At 37.7% G+C, this 22,424-nt stretch overlaps 1 protein-coding gene across 5 annotated transcripts in view; it reads left to right on the top strand.

Moving 5' to 3' along the window:
- Positions 1-22,424, top strand: part of MKLN1 (muskelin 1, intracellular mediator containing kelch motifs) — a 386,334-nt gene that overhangs the window by 205,865 nt on the left and 158,045 nt on the right. Inside the window, exon 3 of one of the 5 annotated variants that reach the window (XM_010831658.1) lies at positions 10,567-10,656. The exons of the other annotated variants lie outside the window; for them this stretch is intronic. Coding sequence (XP_010829960.1) covers positions 10,567-10,656 — 90 coding nt within the window. The remainder of the gene's footprint in view (positions 1-10,566; positions 10,657-22,424) is intronic. 5 annotated transcript variants of the gene reach the window in all.

The raw sequence follows: 22,424 nt of genomic DNA, 5'->3' as shown, positions 1-22,424 counted from the left end.
TGCGTTAGTATACTGTATTGGTGTTTTTCCTTCTGGCTTACTTCACTCTGTATAATAGGCTCCAGTTTCATCCACCTCATTAGAACTGATTCAAATGAATTCTTTTTAATGGCTGAGTAATACTCCATTGTGTATATGTACCACAGCTTTCTTATCCATTCATCTGCTGACGGACATCTAGGTTGCTTCCATGTCCTGGCTATTATAAACAGTGCTGCGATGAACATTGGGGTACACGTGTCTCTTTCCCTTCTGGTTTCCTCAGTGTGTATGCCCAGCAGTGGGATTGCTGGATCATAAGGCAGTTCTATTTCCAGTTTTTTAAGGAATCTCCACACTGTTCTCCATAGTGGCTGTACTAGTTTGCATTCCCACCAACAGTGTAAGAGGGTTCCCTTTTCCAGGAGTGGGATTTCTGGGTCACATGGTAGTTCTCTGTTTTCAGTTTTTTAAGGCACCTCCATACTTTTCTCTCTAATGGTTGTGCCAATTTACATTCCCACCATCAGTGCTGGAGGGTTCCCTTTTCTCCACACCATCTCCAGCATTTATTGTTTGTAGACTTTTTGATGGTGGCCATTCTGATCTGTGTGAGGTCCTACCTCCTTATAGTTTTGATTTGCATTTCTCTAATAATTAGTGATGTTGAGCATCTTTTCATGTGCTTTTTGGCCATCTGTATGTTGTCTTTGGAGAGATGTCTGTTAAGATCTTCTGCCCATTAAAAAAATTTTTTTTAATATTGAACTGCATGTATCACCTTTATTATCTAGTTTCAGAAAAAAACTTGTTCTTATTTTTGAGTATAATTAAACTATAAATTAATGTAGAGAGAATTGACATCTTTATGATGATGAGTCCTTCTCCATGAGGACACAGTATGCCTTTAAGTTTATTTTAGGCTTACTTTATGTGCCTTTTGCATGTTCAGTCACTTGGTTGAATCTGACTCTTTGCGACCCTATGGACTGTAGCTCACCAGGCTCCTCTGTCCATGGAATTTTCCAGGCAAGAATACTGAAGTGGGTTGCCATTTTCTCCTCCAAGGGATCATCTGGACCCAGGGATTGAACCCAAGTCTCCTGCATTGGCAGGTGGATTTTTTACCACTGAGTCACCTGGGAAGCACCCATATGTGCCTTTTAGAATTTTTAAAATTTTTCATACATTTTTAAGTGTAGTATTTTATTTTATTGCTGTTGTAAGTGGATTTTTTCCCATTATATGTTCTAGCTGCTTTTTGCTTTTAAGTTTCAAGGCTTCTGAGACTTTTTGTATTTTAATTTGATATATATATTTAAAAACTAAATAGTATTTTTTTCCATTGATTCTTTGGTGATTTCTAGTATGTAATCTTGTCTGCAAACAAGTAGTTTTTTATTTTCCTTTCTAATATGTATGCTGTAATTGCTTTGCCTTTTTTTTTTTTAAAGTAAATTATAGACTTTATTTTTTGGAGCAGTTTTAGATTTATAGACATATGAAGCAGATAGTACAAATATACTCCCCAGCATTTTTTACCGTTATTAATTATATAACTCACATTAAATTACATATTGTACTTAGTCACTCAGTCGTGTCCGACACTTTGTGACCCAGTGGACCGCAAGCCCGCCAGGCTTCTCTGTCCATAGAATTCTCCAGGCAAGAATACTAGAGTGGGTTGCCATACCCTCCTCCAGTGGATCGTCCCAACCTAGGGATCAAACCCAGGACTCCCACGTTGTAGGCGGATTCTTTACTGTCTGAGCCATGAGGGAAACCCAAATTACATATTATATTGGTTTATTACAGTTAATGATCCAGCATTGATACATAATTATTACTGTTATCTTCAGATTTCCTTAGTTTTTACCTAATATTCTTTTTCTATTCCAAGATCTCAGGCAGGATTGTATTTAATTGTCATGTCTCTTAGGCTTGACTGGACAATTTCTCAGACAGACTTTCTTTGTTTTTGATGACTTTTATAGTTTGAGGAGGACTGGTCGGGTAAATTGCAGGGTGCCCCTTTCTTTGAGTTTGTGTGATTTTTTTTTTTTTTTCCTTCTCATGATTAAGATGAGTTATGGTGTTTTGGAAGAAAAAGCAAAGAGGTAAAGTTCCATTTTCATCACTTTATGCACATTCTCTTATCATGATTTTTCATTATTGATTTTGACTTTGATTAACCTGGTTGAGATAGTGTTTGTCAGGTTTCTCTACTGTAAAGTTATTTCTTTTTCTTCTTTCCACACAGTAGTCTTTGGGAGGAAATTACTACATGCAGCCCACTGTACTGCCCACACATACAGTGGGGAATTATGCTTTCCTCCTTTAGGGTAGATTTTCTACATAATTTATTCAGAATTCTGCATGGGAGATTACCTTCTGCCCATTTATTAATTTATTCAGTAATTTATATCACTTTGTACGGAGAAGGCAATGGCACCCCACTCCAGTACTCTTGCCTGGAAAATCCCATGGACGGAGGAGCCTGGTACGCTGCAGTCCATGGGGTTGCTGAGGGTTGGACTTGACTTTCACTTTTCACTTTCATGCATTGGAGAAGGAAATGGCAACCCACTCCAGTGTTCTTGCCTGGAGAATCCCAGGGATGAGGGAGCCTGGTGGGCTGCCGTCTATGGGGTCACACAGAGTCGGACACGACTGAAGTGACTTAGCAGTAGCAGCAGTACTTAACGTGTACTTACTTTATTCTTTGGGTTATAATCTAATATTAGTTTGTTGCTCAAATTGTTTCAGATTTGGCTATTGGAAGCTTTTTTATTTGGCTCCTGTGCCCTTTGGACATAACCCGCATCAACAGATTTTTTTTTTTTAAACACTTCTTTACTTTCTGGTACCACAACATGCTCCAGACTCATGTATTTCCTGCCCCATTTCTTCATGGAGCCCTAGTTCCTTTTATTGGAAGATGGTATCAGAAACTAAAGTTTGGGTGTTAGGTATGCTCCTTGCTTCTGGGGTGTTGTTTATTTTAGTAACTCTCAACTGACAAAGTGAAGAAATAAATTGATGTATAGTAACCTGTGTATAGGCACATACCTGTAAATATTTCTATATGTAACCATTAGTAATTATATTAAACATTGGTTCCTACCCATATTGCCTACTCTAATCCATTACCACATGGGTAATTCCAGATTCCTCCCCTTGCTGATCTGTACATTTCCACCTCAGCAGTTAGAAACCTGGCCCTAACCATTCGCCAAGCATCTTAATTGTTCAGTTCCAGTATACATGTATAGCAGTATCAGAATTGTTTATCTGTACCCTGCAGAAATCAACCTTATTAACTAGAGTACAGCACTCAAGTACAGTCCCTTCTGCCTTTAGTCCTATATAGTCCTTTCATTTATTTACATAGTTCCTTAAGTCGGTACCTTTTCCCCATTGCCTTCAGTGGGGTTGTTTCATACATTTGTGATACAGTTAGATTCTCTTGTCACAGTTTGCATTTTTTTTTGTGAAAGCCTCTGCTGCTGCTGCTCCTCCTGAGTCGCTTCAGTCGTGTCCGACTCTGTGCGACCCCATAGACGGCAGCCCACCAGGCTTCCCTGTCCTGGGGATTCTCCAGGCAAGAACACTGGAGTGGGTTGCCATTTCCTTCTCCAATGCATGGAAGTGAAAAGTGAAAGTGAAGTCGCTCAGTTGTGTCCGACTCTAGCGACCCCATGGACTGCAGCCTCTAACTTCCTAATTTTTTAAACTTGCATGCGTTAGGGGCTTCCCAGGTGGCGATAGTGGTAAAGAACCTGCCTGCCAGTGCAGGAAACGTAAGAGATGTTGGTTTCATCCCTGGGTTGGGAAGATACCCTGGAGGACGAAATGGCAACTGACTCCCAGTACTCTTGCTGGGAAAATCCCATGGACAGAGGATCTTGGCGGACTACAGTCCATAGGGTTGCAAAGAGTCGGACACGACTGAAGTGACGGAGCATGCATGCATGAGTTAAGGTTTACTCTTAATGTAGAGTGACAAATGTATCATGTTGTATATCCACCCGTATAGAACCTTACAGAATAGTTTCACCCCCTCTTAAAAAGCCTTTGTGCTTCACCTGTTCATCCCTTCCCTTCTCCCACCAAACCTGTGGCAAACTGATCTTTTTACTGTATAAAGTTTTTTGTATTTTCCAAGTTTTCCTATAATTTTTAAAGTTAGCAGCATTCATTTAAGATTCCTTCATTTCTCTTCATGGCTTGATGGCTCATTTCTTTTTACTTAAGAATAATACTCCATTGTATGGATATACTGTTGGTTGTTTATCCTTTTAACTATTGAAGGACATATTGATTGCTTTCAAGTTTCGGCAGTTACGAGCAAAAGCTGCTATAATCATTCCTGTGAAGTTTGGCCTTAGACATTAGTTTTTAAACTTACTTGGGTAAATACCTAGCAGTGTGGTCACGCTGCCAGTGGTATTCCCACCAGCTGTGGGAATTCAAGCCTCAGTGCTCTTTGGTACTATCAGCTTTTTTTCATTTGAGCCATCCTAATAGATGAGTGATGATAACTCATTACTGTTTTGATTTGTAATTCTCTAATATATGAAATACCAGTAACCTCTGATACGCAGATGACACCACCCTTTGGCAGAAAGCAAAGAGGAACTAAAGAGCCTCTTGATGAAAGTGAAAGAGGAGGGTTAAAAAGCTGGCTTAAAACTCCACATTCAGAAAACTGATATCATGACATCTGGTCCCATCACTAATAGGTGTGTGTTTCGGAACAGTGAGGGAGTTTATTTTCTTGGGCTCCAAAATCACTGCAGATGGTGACTGCAGCCATGAAATTAAAAGATGCTTGCTCCTTGGAAGAAAAACTATGGCCAATTTAGACAGCATATTAAACAGCAGAGACACTGCTTTGCTGACAATGGTCCATCTAGTCAAAGCTATGGTTTTTTTAGTAGTCGTGTATGGATGTGAGAGTTGGACCGTAAAGAAGACTGAGTGCCAAAAAATTGATGCTTTCGAGTTGTGGTGCTAGAGAAGATTCTTGAGAGTCCCTTGGAGAGCAGGGAAATCAAACCAGTCAATCCTAAAAGAAATCAACCCTGAACCTTCATTGGAAAGTACTGACGCTGAAGCTCCAATACTTTTGCCACCTGATGTGAAGAGCTGACTCACTGGAAAAGACCCTGATCTGGGAAAGAGTGAAAGCAGGAGGAGAAGGGGATGATAAAGGATTAGGTGGTTAGATGGCATCACCAACTCAACAGACATGAGTTTGAGCACTCTTCGGGTGTTGGTGAAGGACAGGGAAGCCTGGCATGCTGCAGGCTTGGGGTTGCAGCATGGGGTTGTGAAGAGCTGGACATGACTGAGCTAAACTGAATGATATGTGATGTTGACATCTTTTCATATGTTTTGTTTTCATCCTTATACAGATGTGTATGCACATCTTTTGTCTTTTTAAATTGGGTGGGTTGTTTTCTTATTTTTGAATTTTAGGAGTTCTTTTGTAGATTTTGGATACAGACCTTTATCATATAGTGTTTTTCAAATATTTTTTTCCCATCAGTGGCCTGTGTATTTCTCTTAACAGTGTCTTGCAGAGCAGAAGTTTTTAATTTTAATAAAGTCCAACTTAATCAGTTTTTTTCTTTAATGGATGTGCTTTTGGTGTTTAAAGTCATTGTCAAACCCAGGCCACATGTTTTTCGCCTATAATATCTCATAGGGGTTTTATAGTTTTGTGTTTCACATTTAGGTCTGAGATTAATTTTGAGTTAAGTTTTGTGAAAAGTGTGTGGTGGTCTTCTTCTTTTTTTTTTTTTTACTATGTGAATGCCCAGTTGTTACAGCACCTTTTGTTGAAAGGATTATCTTTTCTCCATTGAATTGCCTTTGCACTTTTGTTAAAATTGATTATCTAATTGGTTTTATTTCTGAACTCTATTCTTTTCCATTGACCTGTATGTCTTCTTTCACCATTACCATGCTGTCTTTCTTACTATAAGTAAGTGAGTCTTGAAGGCAGGTAATGTTATTCCTCAACTTTGTATTTCTTTAGTGTTGTGTTGGCTAACCCTGGGTCTTTTGTCTTTCCATATGAATTTTAGAATCAGTTTGTTAATATCCACAAAATAGTTTTCTGGGATTTGTTTGGGATTGGGTTCAGTGTACAGATCAAGTTGGGAAAAACTAGTATCTTAACAATATTGAGGCCTATATCCATGAACATAGAATATCTCTATTAATTATTTAGATTTTCTTTGATTTCTTTCATTAGAGCTTATAGTTTTCCTTATATACATCTTATATATATATGACTTAGTCTTTAAGTATTTTGTTTTTTAAGTGCTAATATAAATGGTATTGTGCTTTTACTTTTATTTCATTTTTAAAAATTTGTTTGTTTATTTTTGGCTGTGCTGGGTCTTCCTTGCTCTGTGCAGGCCTTCTTTAGTTGTGGTGAGCAGGAGCTCCTCTGTTGCAGCACAGACCCCTCGTTGTGGAGGCTTTTCCTGTTGCAGAGCACAGGCTGCAGCAGTTGCAGCACGTAGGCTCAGGAGTTGTGGCTTGCAGTGTGTTTTTACTGTTAAATTCCATTTTATTGCTAGGATTTAGGAAAGCAGTTGACTTTTGTGTATTAACTTTCTGTCCTGCAACCTTGCTAACCTTGCTGTAATTGTCTGGTAGTTCTGGGAGGGTTTTTTTTTTTTTTTTAATTGTTGTTGATTCTTTGGGATTTTCTTTCTTTTTTGTCAATCTGTGTACCTTGTATTTCCTTTTTTAGTTTTATTGCATTAGCTAGAACTTCCAGTATGATGTTGAATAGGAATGCTTTGTTCCTGATGTTAAGGAGAAACATACAACTTCTTACCTTTATGTTAGCTATAGGTGTTTTGAGGTGTGTTCTTTATCAATTTGATGAAGGTCCTTTCTACTTGTTTGCTGAGATTTTTCATTGTGAATGCATGTTGGATTTCGTGAAGTGCTTTCTCTGCATGTATTGATAGATGATTCTTCTTTTGCTTGTTGGTATGATGAATTTCATTAATTGATTTTTGAATGTTGAACTACTCTTGCATATGTGGAATAAATACCATTTGATTGTAGTATGTAATTAGTTTTACACATTGTTAGATTTGATTTGCTGATATTGTGTTGAGAATTTTTGTATCTGTATTCATAAGATGGGCTGGAATTTTTCTTTCTTGTAATGTCATTATCTGGTTTTGGTATTTGAATAATGCTGGCCTCATACAGAGTTAGGAAGTTTTCACTTTGCTTTTAGTTTCTGGAAGAAATTTCAGAGAAGTGATACCATAACTTTCTTTAAATATCTGTTAGAATTCACCAGTGAAACCATCTGGGCCTGTTGCTTTCGTTTTTGGAGGATTATTAGTTATTGATTTAATTTCATTAATAGCTATCAGCTTATTCAGAAGATGTTTCTCCTTGGGGAGCTTCTCTGGTGGCTCAGACGGTAAAGAATCTGCCTGTAATACAGGAGACCTGAGTTTGATCCCGGGTCGTGAAAATCCCCTGGAGAAGGAAATGGCTACCCACATCAGTATTCTTGCCTGGAGAATCCCATGGACAGAGGAGCTTGTCCATGGTCACAAAGAGTCAGATAAGACTGAGCGACTAACACATTTCTCCTTGAATATTGGTAGTTTGTGCCTTTTAAGGAATTGGTCCGTTCCATCTCTTAGAATGTTGTAGAAATAGAGTAGTGTATAATATTTATTTTAGTAAGCTTTTAGTATCCAAGTGATCAGTAATGATGACCTTTCTTTCATATCTGATATTAGAAATTTGTGTTTCTCTGTTTTTTTTCTTGATTGCATTAGCTAGAAAGTTGTCAATGTTACTGTTTTTTCAAATAGCCAGCTTTTAGTTTTATGGATTTTTTTTTTATCTTTTTCATTTCCTGTTTTCAGTTTCATGGATTTTTGCTTTTTATTGTTTATCTTCTCTGTTTGCTTTATACTTAAATTGTTCTTCTTTCTGTAGTTTCCTAAAGTGGAAGCTTTGGCAATTGATTTTAGATCCATCTTCTGATATGTGCATTCAGTACTATATTCAGTGCTTCACTTTGGCTGTCACCCAAATTTTGATGTTTTGTTTTCATTTAATTCAATGTAATTTTAAATTTATATTGTGACTTGACCTTTGCATTATTTAGAAGAGTATTGTTTACCCCAAATATTTTGGGATTGTCTACTCTTTCTGTTACTGATAAAATTTAATTCTACTGATTAAGTGTAATTAAGTTTAATTCCATTGTGGCCTGAGAGCATACTTTGAATAATTTTCTGTTCTTCTACACTTAATAATATGTATTTTATGGTGTATCTTGGTCAATATCCCAATGTGAGTTTGAGGAGAATGTGTATTCTGCTGTGTTGAATAAAATACTCTATAAATGTTAATTAGACCCAGTTGATTGATGCTGTTCAGTTCAACTGTATTCTTGCTGAGTTTCTGCCTCCTGGATCTGTCAGTTACTGATAGAGAGATGTTGATGTCTTCAGTTATAATACTGGATTTGTCTTTTTTCCCCCTGCAATTCTGTCATTTTTTCCCTCAAGTATTTTGACACTTTTTTGGGGGGAGGGGGGTACAGATATCTTAAAGATTGCTACATCTTTTTGGAGAATTTGACACTCTTCATTATGTAATGCCCTTCTTTATCTATCCCTGATGATTTTCATTGTTCTTAAATCTTTTGCCTGATAGAAATACAACGTCAGCTTTCTTTTGAAAGCATGGTTTATCTTTCTCTGTTTCTTTACTTTTCATCTACCTGTGTCTCTATGGTGTGTTTCTTGTGTGTGCGTGTTCAGTCGTGTTTGACTCTTTCTGACCCCATGGACTGGTCCGCCAGGCTCCTTTGTCCATGGAATTTTCCGGGCAAGAATACTGGAGTGGGTTGCTATTTCCTATTGCAGGAATCTTCCTGACCCAGGGATCAAACCTGCATCTCTTGGCGTCTCCTGCATTGCTAGGCAGATTCTTTACCATTGTGCCACCAGGTAAGCCCATAGAGTTTCTTATAGGCAGTATATTCAGATCTTGTTCTTTAGTCCACTCTGACAGTCTCTATCTTCTAATTGTTTGATTAAGATCATTCACATTTAAATTGATTATTAAATTGATTATTATTTTCTATTCTTTGCACTTATTCTTTAGTCTTCTTCCTTTTGCTTTTTTCTCTGCCTTCTGTGATTTGAAATGAATATTCAATGTGCTTTTATTTTCTCTCCACTTAGCATGTCAATTATACTTCTTTTAAATATGTTTTTAGTGGTTGTCCCAGAGTTTGCATCGGTATATTTACAACTAATTTAATCCAGCTTTAAATGACATGGGCTTTCCTGGCGGCTCAGTGGTAAATAATGTGACTGCCAATGCAGAAGATGTGGGTTTGATCTCTAGTCTGGGAAGATCTGCTAGAGAAGGAAATGGCAACCCTCTCCAGTATTCTTGCCTGGAAAACCCCTGGCAGAGGAGCCTGTGCAGAGTCAGACACGACTGAGTTACTGAACAACAATAATGATGCTTCATGGATAGGTAGTTCAAGTACCTTATATTAATACCAAAATATTTCTAATTCCTCCCTCTCTTATAACATTGCTGTCATTCACTTTGCTTTTCTGTACGTTCTAATCACCCCATACGTTACTGCTTTTATTTCTTTGAACCAGGTATCTATTACTCAGTTAGGAATAAGACAATACAAGTTTTTTATGTTAGTTTCTTATAGTCCTTTTCTGTCCTTCTTTGTGTTGATCCAGGTATCTGACCTATATTATTTTCCTTCAAACAAATTACTTACCATTAATGCAAGGCAGATTCTAGTGGCGGTAGGTTTTCTCAGTTTTTGTTTTGAGTGCACACATGCTAAGTCACTTCAGTCAGCCCGACTCTGCTGTCCTGTGGACCGTTGCCTGCCAGGCTCTGTCCGTGGGCTTCTCCAGGCGACACTGGACTGAGTTGCTATTCCTTCCTCCAGGGGATCTTCCCCACCCAGGGATCCAACTCACGTTGCTTTTGTCTCTTTCATTGGCAGGTAGTTCTTTACCACTAGCACCATCTGGGAAGTTTTAGCACGTTATTTATTTTTCTGTCACATTTAAGAGATTTCATTTGTTTCTGTTTCATTGGATACAGAATTTTAGGTTGGTGGTTTTTTTCTTCTTTCAACACTTCTAAGTATTTCATTCTACACTTTCTTGATTGTATGTATGGTTTCTGGTAGGAAACCTGACACCATTCTTATGCTTGTTCTTATGTAGGTAAGGAGTTTTCCCATTGATTACGCTCAGATTTTCTTTTTATTTGATTTTCTACAGTTTGAATATGATAATGCCTCTGTGTAGATGTTTTTGCATATATCCTGCTTGTGTCTGAACCTCCTGGATCTGTGGTTTCTTGTTGTCATTAATTTTGGAAAATTTCCAGTCATTATCACTTCATATATTTTTTCCACTCCTTATTCTCTTTTTTCTCCTTCTCTTATTGCAATTATGCATATATTATAGCTTTTGTAGTTTTCTCACAGTTCCTTGAAATTCTTTTCCTTAATTTTTTTTTTTTCTCTTTCAGTGTGGGAACTGTCTGCTGGCTTAACTTCAAGCTTCCTGATTCTTTCCTTGATACATTACCCATCTATCTTGCATTAGCGCTCTTAAGATGGTAATCGTAATTATTTCAAATTCCCTATCTAATAATTCCAGAATCCACATCTGAGTCTGATTTTGATGCTTGCTTTGTCTCTTCAGACTGTGCTTTTTCTTGTCTTTTAGCGTGCTGAAGTTTTTTGTTGGAAGGATCTAGGATGTATTGGATAGTAGGAACTGAAGTAATTAGGCTTTTTGTTTGAAGTTTTATGTTCATCATGTTAGAAGTTGGGCTGTTAGTGTTTGATGTAGCCCTAGGTGGCAGAGGCTTCATTCTCCTCTAGTGTTCATATTTTCTCTGTCTCTTTTGTTTTTTTTTCTTTTTGGGGAAGTGGGTAGGTGGCAGAGTTGTTCCCTAAGGTCTTAAATAGTTTGTGTCTTGAAGCTCTCAGTTGTAGTCTCCTGTAATTATACATTACCCCTGTTGTGGTGGCTAGATATGAAGGAAGGGAAGCATTCTTTTATCTTATGATTAAATCCCAGTTTTTACTGGGTCTGAGTCCCTGTACTCTTACTTTGCAAAGTGTTTTTTAGCCTTTATTTTTCTCCCCAAACGTGAGAAAGGAAAGCTAGAGGGGGCTGGAATCGACTCGTTATGAAGAACACTCGGTCAGTATTTTTAAATGGTTACTTTTCCTCTACTCTGTTTCAGGCAGGGTTTTTTTTCTCTCAACTAACTTCTTTTACTGGAAGTAAAACTCACAAAAGTATGCGAGATCCCTAAAACTATGCCCCCAGAGTTTCTGTCAAACGAGTCCACTTTCAGTCTCTAGAAATTTATCAAAATGACCTTGTAATTTTTCCTATCAATTATTGGCTCCAGTGGCTTCTGCTTCAGATAAGGTGATCTCAGCTGTGATTATCTGTCTTTTGCTCTTCTCTCCAGATTACAGGGTATTTGTTCCCCAGTGACCTCAGCTTTTTGAGGAATCTAAAGAAAGTTGTTGATTTTTACCTTGTTCAGCTTTTATCTTCTCTCAATTAAGACTGAGAGAAAGCCTAAGCTCTTAACATTTTGGAGCTGAATCTGGAAGTCCTTTTGCTTTCCTTTTTAAAATCGTATTAGCTAATCCCTTCATTAGTAAATGTTTGTATAGATTTCCTTTCTGGAAACAATTGTACCTACCTAGTGTTTTTTGATAGTTGGGTTCTGATAACTTTTTTTTTTTCTTCTAGGGAAATTTCTCTGTTTCAGCTTTCTGTATCTACTAGGGTCAGTTGGTACATTTTTTCCCACAGAGAGTTGTACATTTCATCCAGGTTTTCAAATTTATCTTTGTAGACTTGCAAAATAGCTGTGTAATTCTTAAAATAGTCTCTGCCTAGCAGGTTTTTTTTTTTTTTTTTTAATTTTGCTGGCTGTTTTTCTCTCTTTACTTGTTCCAGATATTAAATTTTTAGTTTATATTGACACAGTTATTAAATTTTGAGTTTCTGGTGTACTATAGAGAGCTGCACTATTCAATGTGATAATTACTAGATTATTTTGTTGTTGTTTAGTTGCGTAGTCATGTCTGACTCTTTTGTGACCTCATGGACTGTAGCGCACCAGGCTCCTCTGTCCATGGATTTCCCAGGCAGTAATACTGGAGTGGGTTACCATTTCCTTCTCCAGGGGATCTTCCCCACCCAGGGATGGAACCCCTGTGTCCTGCATTAGCAGGGAAATTGTATCACTGAGCCACCAGATTTTGTTGCTGTTCAGTTGCTAAGTCACGTCCAACTCTTCACAACCCCATATGGCTCCTCTTTCACTTTCATCAAGAGACTCTAGTTCCTCTTCACTTTCTGCCATTAGGGTGGTATCATTGGCCTATCTGAGGTTAATAACTCGACCAGAGTCAATGAGGTTATTTGAGGTTAATGGCTCCATGTGTAGGAATACAAATTGAATTTTAGAATTCAGTGATGGGGTCACACAGAGTCAGACACGACTGAAGTGACTTAGCAGCAGCAGCAGTCTCACATTAGGCATATTTTAAGTATTCAGTAGCCACATGTGTCTAGCAGCGATTGTATTGGTCAGTGCAGATACAGAATATTTTTATCATCACAGAAAGTTCTCTTGGATGGTATTGCTGTATTATCTGTCACACTACTCTATTAGCATTATTTTGTAGAAATTTTGCAGTTTGCTTTGTATTTCTCCTTTGACCTAATAATTTTTAATAGAATTTTTTTATTCACTTGGAGAGATGTTTTAGATTTTGGTGTTTTTTGAAAAAATTTGTTAGTAATGGCACCCCACTCCAGTGCTCTTGCCTGGAAAATCCCATGGAGGAGGAGCCTGGTGGGCTGCAGTCCATGGGGTCGCTAAGAGTCGGACACGACTGAGCGACTTAACTTCCCTTTTCACTTTCATGCATTGGACGAGGAAATGGTAACCTACTCCAGTGTTCTTGCCTGGAGAATCCCAGGGACGGGGGAGCCTGGTGGGCTGCCGTCTATGGGGTCGCAAAGAGTCGGACACAACTGAAGCCACTTAGGAGCAGCAGCAGCATTACTTGGTATTATAAACTATAGTATTTTATTATAAAGTACTCTTTTATTTTTGCTTAAGGCTTAGTAGTTCCTCTTGTCTGAAATTAAATTTGAACCTTGCTTTATTATTATTTCATTTGCTTGGTCTGTTTTTGCTGTTCCTTTAAAATGTAATGTTTTATTTATGTCTTTTGTATATGTGATAGGATTGGATTTTTGCCTTGCTACCTCATCTTAAAAAATGTGTTTAAGGCCATTTATGTTTACTGACACGTTTGATGTCAATTCTGCTCTAATATTTTGTGGGATATTTTACATAAACTTGTAGAATCTTTCACTATGTTGTCTTTTTTCTTTGATCTTTCTCTTCTTAAAACAGGTTTCTTTAGGCATTTAGGATGGCTTGTGATTTTGTTTTTTAGTTTCCTTCAATCTAGTGTCTCCCTGAGGAAATTAGCTGGGGACCTCTTCCTACTCCTCTCTCTCCCAGTATCTAATTGTAAACGATGATCTTTCCTTCTAAGAGTTAGTATTTGTGAGGCAGTTAATAAGTCTATTCTGACTTCTGCTTGTTCCCTCCATTCTTCTCCCATTTTTGATGGATCTGTTCTTTCTACTTTGTTGCAGAACATATTTATATACTGTTACGTTGTCGTTGTCTTCATCGGTAGTTTCAGTTCTTTAGTTCAGTGCCTTTAATTCTTGTGATCAGATTTTACTGTGAAGCTTTTCAGGTTATTTCTTGAATATGTTTAGTTTGTTTTTTAGTTGCAGGAAAGACTCAGGAAACTTTATATGTTGTTGACCATCTATGCCTGTAAACACGAAGGACAGTTTAACTATATATGAAATCCCAGGCTCACATTTTTTTGTGTGTGCTTGGATATTTTACAACTTTTTGTTTCATTTTATTTGTGTACAAAACATAGCTGTTTTGAAGTTCCTTGAAACAATAATCTTCTTTTTCTTGTAAGATACTTGATCTTTCTACCTGAATGTTTAAAGTCTTTAAAGTCTAATAGGTTATACTAGGAATATTCTCAGTTGAATTTCTCTACTATATCATGTATCCTTTATAATGTGGATTCAAGTTTATTTTAGGAAAATTTGCTTCTAGCACAGTTTGAAATACCTGTCTGGTTCCAATTACATATTTATTGGACTGTCTACTTACTGTTGCTTTCTATTTTTTGTGTGTCGTTATTTTTCGGTTCAGTTCAGTTGCTCAGTCATGTCTGACTCTTTGTGACCCCATGGACTGCAGCACGCCAGGCTTCCCTGTCCATCACCAACTCCCCGAGCTTACTCAGACTCAAGTCCATCGAGTCAGTGATGCCATCCAACCATCTCATCCTCTGTCATCCCCTTCTCCTCCCACCTTCAGTATTTCCCAGCATCAGGGTCTTTTCTAGTGACTTGGTTCTTCCCATCAGGTGGCCAAAGTATTGGAGTTTCAGCTTCAGCATCAGTCCTTCCAATGAATATTCAGGACCGATTTCCTTTAGGATGGACTGGTTGGATCTCCCTGCTGTCCAAGGGACTCTCAAGAGTCTTCTCCAACACCATAGTTCAAAAGCATCAGTTCTTTGGCGCTCAGCTTTCTTTATAGTCCAGCTCTCACATCCATACATAACTACTGCAAAAACGATAGCTTTGACTAGATGGACCTTTGTTGGCAAAGTAATGTCTCTCCTTTTTAATATGCTGTCTAGGTTGGTCATAGCCTTTCTTTCAAGGAGCAAGTGTCTTTTAATTGCATGGCTGCAGTCACCATCTGCAGTGATTTTTGGAGCCCCCCCAAAATAAAGTCTCTTACTGTTTCCATTGTTTCCCCATCTGTTTGCCATGAAGTGATGGGACCAGATGCCATGATCTTAGTTTTCTGTATGTTGTGTTTTAAGCCAACTTTTTCACTCTCTCCTCTTTCATTTTCATCAAGAGGCTCTTTAGTTCCTCTTTGATTGCTTCCATAAGGGTGGTGTCATCTGCATATCTGAGGTTATTATCCCTGCAATCTTGATTCCAGGTCTGCTTCATTCAGTCCAGCATTTCTCATGATGTACACTGCATATAAGTTAAATAAGCAAAGTGACAATATACAGCCTTGACATACTCCTTTCCCAACTTGGACCCAGTCTGTTGTTTCATGTCCAGTTCTAACTGTTGTTTCCTGACCTGCATATAGATTTCCCAGGAGGCAAGTCAGGTGGTCTGGTATTTCCATTTCTTTCAGAATTTTCCACAGTTTGTTGTGATCCACACAGTCAAAGGCTTTGGCGTAGTCAATAAAACAGAAGTAGATGTTTTTCTGGAACTCTCTTGCTTTTTCAGTGATCCAGCGGATGTTGGCAATTTGATCTCTGGTTCCTCTGCCTTTTCTAAATCCACCTTGAACATCTGGATGTTCACAGTTCACGTACTGTTTAAGCCTCACTTGGAGAAGTTTGAGCTTTACTTTGCTAGCATGTGAATGAGTGCAGTTGTGTGGTAGTGTGAACATTCTTTGGTGTGGCCTTCCTTTGGGATTGGAATGAAAACTGATCTTTTCCAGTCCTGTGGCCACGGCTGAGTTTTCCAACTTTGCTGTCATATTGAGTGCAGCACTTTCACAGCATCATCTTTCAGGATTTGAAATAGCTCAACTGGAATTCCATCACCTCCACTAGCTTTGTTCATAGTGATGCTTTCTAAGGTCGACTTGACTTCACATTCCAGGATGTCTGGCTCTAGGTAAATGATGACACCATCATGATTATCTTGGTCATGAAGATCTTTTTTGTACAGTTCTTCTGTGTATTCTTGCCACCTCTTCTTAATATCTTCTGCTTCTGTTAGGTCCATACCATTTCTGTCCTTTATCAAGCCCATCTTTGCATGAAATGTTCGCTTGGTATCTCTAATTTTCTTGAAGAGATCTCTTCTTTCCCATTCTGTTGTTTTCCTTTATTTCTTTGCATTGATCACTGAGGAAGGCTTTCTTATCTCTCCTTGCTGTTCCTTGGAACTCTGCATTCAGATGGATGTATCTTTCCTTTTCTCTTTGCCTTTTGCTTCTCTTCTTTTCTCAGCTATTTGTAAGGCCTCCTCAGACAGCCGTTCTGCTTTTTTGCATTTCTTTTTCTTGGGGATGGTCTTGATCCCTGCCTCCTGTCAGTGTCATGGACCTCCATCCATAGTTCTTCAGGCACTCTGTCTTTCAGATCTAATGCCTTGAATCTTATTTGTCACTTCCACTGTATAATTGTAAGGGATTTGATTTAGGTCATACCTGAATTGTCTAGTGGTTTTCTCTACTTTCTTCAATTTCAGTCTGAATTTGGCAATAAGGAATTCATGATCTGAGCCACAGTCAGATCCTGGTCTTGTTTTTGCTGACTGTATAGAGCTTCTCTATCTTTGGTTGCAAAGAATATAATCAATCTAATTTTATTATTGACCATCTTGTGTAGAGTCTTCTCCTGTGTTTTTGGAAGAGGGTGTTTGCTATGGCCAGTGTGTTCTCTTGGCAAAACTCTATTAGCCTTTGCCCTGCTTCATTCTGTATTCCAAGGCCAAATTTGCCTGTTACTCCACGTGTTTCTTGACTTCTGCTTTTGCATTCTAGTCCCCTAAAATGCAAAGGACATATTTTTGGGGTGTTCTAGAAGATCTTGTAGGTCTGCATAAAACCATTCAGCTTCAGGTTCTTCAGCATTACTGGTTGGGGCATAGCCTTGGATTACTGTGATATTGAATGGTTTGCCTTGGAAGTGAACAGAGATCCGTCTGTCATTTTTGAGATTGCTTCAGATTGTGTTTCGGACTCTTGTTGACTATGATGGCTCTGCCATTTCTTCTAAGGGATTCTTGGCCACAGTAGTAGATATAATGGTCATCTGAGTTAAATTCACCCATTCCAGTCCATTTTAGTTTGCTGATTTCTAAAATGTCGATGTTCACTCTTGCCATCTCCTGTTTGACCACTTCCAATTTGCCTTGATTCATGGACCTAACATTCCAGGTTCCTATGCAATATTGCTCTTTACAGCATCGGACTTTACTTCCATCACCAGTCACATCCACAGCTGGGTATTGTTTTTGCTTTGGCTCCATCCCTTCATTCTTTCTGGAGTTATTTCTCCACTGATCTCCAGAAGTATATTGGGCACCTACTGACCTGGGGAGTTCATCTTTCAGTGACCTATCTTTTTGCCTTTCCATACTGTTCATGGGGTTCTCCAGGCACGAATACTGAAGTTGTCTGCTGTTCCCTTCTCCAGTGGACCGCGTTTTGTCAGAACTCTCCACCACGACTCGTCTGTCTTGGGTGGTTTCATTGAGTTAGACAAGGCTTTGGTCTATGTGATCAGATTGGTTAGTGGGACTATGGTTTTCAGTCTGTCTGCCCTCTGATGGAGAAGGATAAGAGGCTTATGGAAGCTTCCTGATGGGAGAGACTGACTGAGAGGGAAACTGGGTCTTGTTCTGATGGGCGGGGGCTTTGCTCAGTAAATCTTTAATCTGGTTTTGTAATCTGTATTTTCTTTATTTGGTGTTTTTGGGCAGGGTTGGGGGAGGGGGGGTATATTCCTTTTTGTGTGTGTTTTAGTTGAGATACAGTTGGCATACATTATATTAGTTTCAGGTGTGCAACGTAATGTTTGATATACTGCATAATGGTTACCACGTTAACAATTTAGTCTAATTATTTGTAATTTAGTCTGTTTTCAGAAAGAAATCTTTTGTGAGTCTTTTTTCCCCTCCAACCTGGTTTATTAAGCATAACATAATTATGTATACAAGGTGACCTAAACCTGCTGCTTCAAAACATGTGGTACTTTTTAACTACTTTCTTGATAAGTTAGTCCACAGAATGTCAAAAAGCAGCTCACTCTAAAATTAATAGAAAAGTGCCCAATGCATATTACATGAATGGTCTAATTATTGGAATTCTAATAGTTCTATAAGATAATTAGCATCAGGTAGGACTGAGTTTCTGTGACAGGCTGCTGAAGAAGTGATACAAGATGTCAAGAGGCCATTTTGTGCACTGTTACCGTGATGCCATTGTGTTTCTGGATCATAATGTTCCCATTATCTGGTTCTAGATACACCAGAGGAGTATCAGTGGGGTCTGGGCTTACCTTAGCTGCTTGCTGGGCTAGAACTGATAGCACGCGAGCATGCTCATCTGATCGGATTCCGTGGCAGCCCATATTGAGTCTGTGTGAATCTGCACAGGACTCCAGCAGTGGGTGGATTCTTCAGTACGTCTTCCAGGCGCTGCTGTCGGGCAGCTGCCATCCCCCCATGGGTTGCCTGCTTCTTCGCTGCCAGTGTTCCATTTGTGAGTCTTAATAGCTCTTCATATTGTCTAATATTTCTGAAATGTCATAATTTTGATTACTGCTTAATAAAGCTTCAGCTATTTTCTTAATTTCTTTTAGTTCATGTTGAAACACCAGATTATAATGTTCATCATTTTTTGTGGCCACATTTTTCTCATGTGTTTTTATTATCTGTTAAAATGTGATTTATTTTACATATATTATTTTTCCTACAATTTCTTAGTGTGGGCTTTCATTTTAACTTTCTAATGTTTAAACAAGTTCGGTTTTCCAGTAGTTATTTTATTTATTTATTTTTTTGGCCATCCCGTGTGGCTTGTGAGATTTAGTTCCCTGGCTGGGGATTGAACCAGCACCCTCAACAGGGAAAGCATGGAGTCCTTACTATTGGACCACCAAAGAATTCACTTCTAATAGTTTTAGATGGAAGCACTTCTATAGGCTGAAGGAATGGACAAGTGTAGTTTATGAGCTTTGTGTCTCAAGACCTCTCTCCTTTGGGAAATATAATATGAGATATAGTATGAGATATAATAAAGCTATTTGCCTTTATATCTGTGCTTTGCGAATATTTTGCTTTTTGGAGAGGCATCTTTGAATATATTTTGCTCTGTGATATGTATTGAGTTCTATATCGCTTGGACCTTTGCCAGCTTAGCATATGAATCTTACCTTTCCTAGGAGTTGTCATTCTTTACGCTTTGCTTAATTTATTTTCTGTTCCCAGCAGTTTCTCTTCAGAATGGGTTTCTGTCTTCCTAAAAATAAGGAAATATTTTCAGGATAGTTGTGAAATCCTCTTAGGTCTAGATTCAACATTTTATGAATGTTCTCAGGCCCCCTTGGAGATTTACCTTCTTTGGATTTATCTTATCTTGGAGCCTGTGAGGCCATTATCTGACTTAGTCTAGTTCTCAGATTTCCATGGTTTCCATAGATTATTTCCTGTTGCTCTGATTTTGAGCTTGTTGATTTCTTTGTGAAGAGTTGACTTTTCTTTTGTTTTTCCATGAGTGGATCCTTTTAATTAGCATTTTGGGGACCACCTCAAATAAAAGAACTCCTCTGCCCTAGTGCAGCTCCCTGTTTATTTCTCTTATATCATTTATTACGGTCTGTAGTTACCTTGTTTACAGCTGTTCCTGTTTACTTTCTGCTACTTCTCATTTGAACGTTAGCATCACAAGTGGGGATTCTTTCTGTCTTATTTATCAGTGTATTCCTAGAGCCTAGCACAATGTCTAGCATTTAGAGATGAGTAAATATTTGTCGAAAAACTTCAGCTTATGGTAAGGCCTCTTCACAATGCTCCTGTGTGAAAATTAGGAAGTATTTGAAAGTGAGTGTACAAGTGATTTTTTTGGAAAAGCTATAATTTTTATAGTATACTCTTTAACACTGTACAACTGTGGATATTCAAAATTGTTTGAGTTGATTTCTGTTTTGCATTTTGAATTGGCTTTTTATTATATATGGTTTTTATGTCTCAAACATTTTATGCTATATACATTTATTATTTATTACATCATAGTATCCTTGGCCACAGGTACCCCTTCTACACTTCTGTGGTGTTACCCTAGAACAGTGTTTACACATAATGGAAGCTGTTTTACAGTCAATGGATTGTGTGTTGTTATTGACTGCTGTGTAAGAGGAGTATTATACGTGATACCTTGAATGAAATATGTGAAATCTTTTCATAGAATTGTAGAATATTAACATGGCCTCATGAATGGTGTTTTCTAGAGTTGTGCAATGCACTGCTCCTATTAGAGCTGGAAGAAACTTGAGATCAAGGAATTCAGCCCTTCCCTTTACACTACAGTTAAAGGAATTAAAGTCCTGAGAGATTATGTGATGTGCTTAACGTTACCCAACAAATTAGTGGCCAAGCTCCAGGATCTTATCATTCCTAGTCAGAGCTTTCTTCTAGATGTGTTTTGTCACATTATTCAACCAAAAGGCACAGGTTTTAGTAGGGTATTTTAAAACTACCAGAAGAAAAATATTCTCAGACTTGGCTTGACTGACTTCTTCACATTGAAATTAGAGGTAGCTAGCTTTTGAGTATTCAAAACTCTCAGTTTAAAATCGACTGGATTTACTGTTAAGTATCCTGTGCATCCATTAGCAGAAAAAAATGATAAGTGCTCCATTTTTTTGCCCAAGTGCTGCTTTTTACGTTTAAGTATTCTTAAGAGCAGCAATTTAAAAGATGTTGCCAGGCAGGCTTAAGATTTGAACATGTTTAATCAAAAAAAAAAAGATTTTTAATTTGCTGACTTGAAGTCAAAATGTCCAGTAAATTATCTTCTTATAATGCATTTCAATAGTTTGTTCCTGGCATGTAGTTGGTAGTATAATTAAATATACTACCTTAAAAAATTTGCAAAATAGAGACATAAAGCTTGGGAAAAAATTAATGTTGTATCCTGTATTTCAGTTGTCCATGTGTTTCACTATAGATTTTTATAGTCTTAATAGAAAAAATTGATTATTCACAGCCTTGCCTTTTTTAGCTTATATCTAAGAGACTTAATATGGCTCAGTTTTATTTCCTTATGGTTTTCATCTTGCATTGGTAGGAATAAAAATATACCTTTTAAAATTAAATTAACCCTGATGAAAAAAAGAAACCATTTTAATCTTTAGCCCATCTGTTTTATCGGTTCTTAACAAGTTCTCTGATAGTTGTTATTTGTATTTTGCTTTTTAAAATATATTTTAGAATGGCATATATTGAGCTTAATCTTAGTAGATTACTTTTCTTTATTATTTGGATCATATAGTTTCTATACTGAATTGTGTCTTCTGTATGTTTTTTTTTTTTTTTGCTGATCATTTACTTGTTTTCTCAGACAATAGTTAAAATGTTAAACATTAGTCATGGAGTACCTAGAAGTATGTTTTGATCACATATTTTGGTGGCCAGAAATAGCCTCCTGTAAGCTAGAACCAAAAAGCCATTAATTTCTATTCTCTGTTATTCCTGGGAGTCTCTTCTATTTTATGTCTGCTACAGTCTTATCTTACTACTGACTGTCTTACTCTCTCTCTTTTATCTCTTATTCTGTATACTTTTCCCTCTGTTTCATTGGTTCTATTTTTTATACATTATTTTCATATGATCCATTCTCTCTCTTAGCTAGGCTAGATTGGCTGTCACTGAGGTGGTTGAGTCACAAGTAAAAACATCACTGTCTGTCTGTGATTGCTTCTTCAGCAGAGGCTGTGGATGGGATGTTTCCCCTTTAAGAGATTAGGGCTAGTGAACTAGTATCATGATTGACAGTTTGTAGTGAAAGAGGTTAATGTCTCTCTTGAGTGTTAAAAGAAGGAAAAACTATACCAGTGATGATGGTGGGTTTTATAGATCTTTGGGAGTTATGAGTAAGGATACTTACGCACATGTTTTATAGACAGCTACCACAGTGGCTGTGTCCCTGCTGATGAAGAGTAATGCTGATAATAGTCATTGCCCACAGCCAGTTTCTCACTTGCTTTCCAGGAGAGTGCAAATGGATTTTAGGAAGGAGCATCTGGGAGGAAGAACTAAAACTGATCTGTAGTTGACTTTAAGCTTTGAGGGATAATCTGTCACTTAAAAATTTTAAGAAACAGTTATATCTTTATTAATTGCTTCTTTATCACCTATGTCTTCAAAAAGAAAGAAAAGTTGAGCCCGATTTGACCATCTGATGATGATGTAGTCAGTTTTCTATAAATATGAAAAGTTTGTCATAATATTTTTACAATACTTTAATGCTTATATAAAAATGTTTATTTTTAAAATCTGAATATGATAAGTAGAAGAAGATAAATAAAACTCATTAATGATACTTACGCTTCATTTTGGGGCTTCCCTGATAGCTCAGTTGGTAAAGAACCCACCTGTAATGCAGGAGACCCCAGTTCAATTTCTGGGTTGGGAAGATCCCCTGGAGAAGGGATAGGCTACCCACTAGATCGGAAGAGC

This window comes from Bison bison, unplaced genomic scaffold (assembly GCF_000754665.1).
Source record: "Bison bison bison isolate TAMUID 2011002044 unplaced genomic scaffold, Bison_UMD1.0 scf7180017864530, whole genome shotgun sequence".
NCBI classification, from domain to species: Eukaryota; Metazoa; Chordata; class Mammalia; order Artiodactyla; family Bovidae; genus Bison; species Bison bison.
Note: the sequence above shows the minus strand (reverse complement) of the source record. Positions and strands in the feature narration are given on the sequence as shown.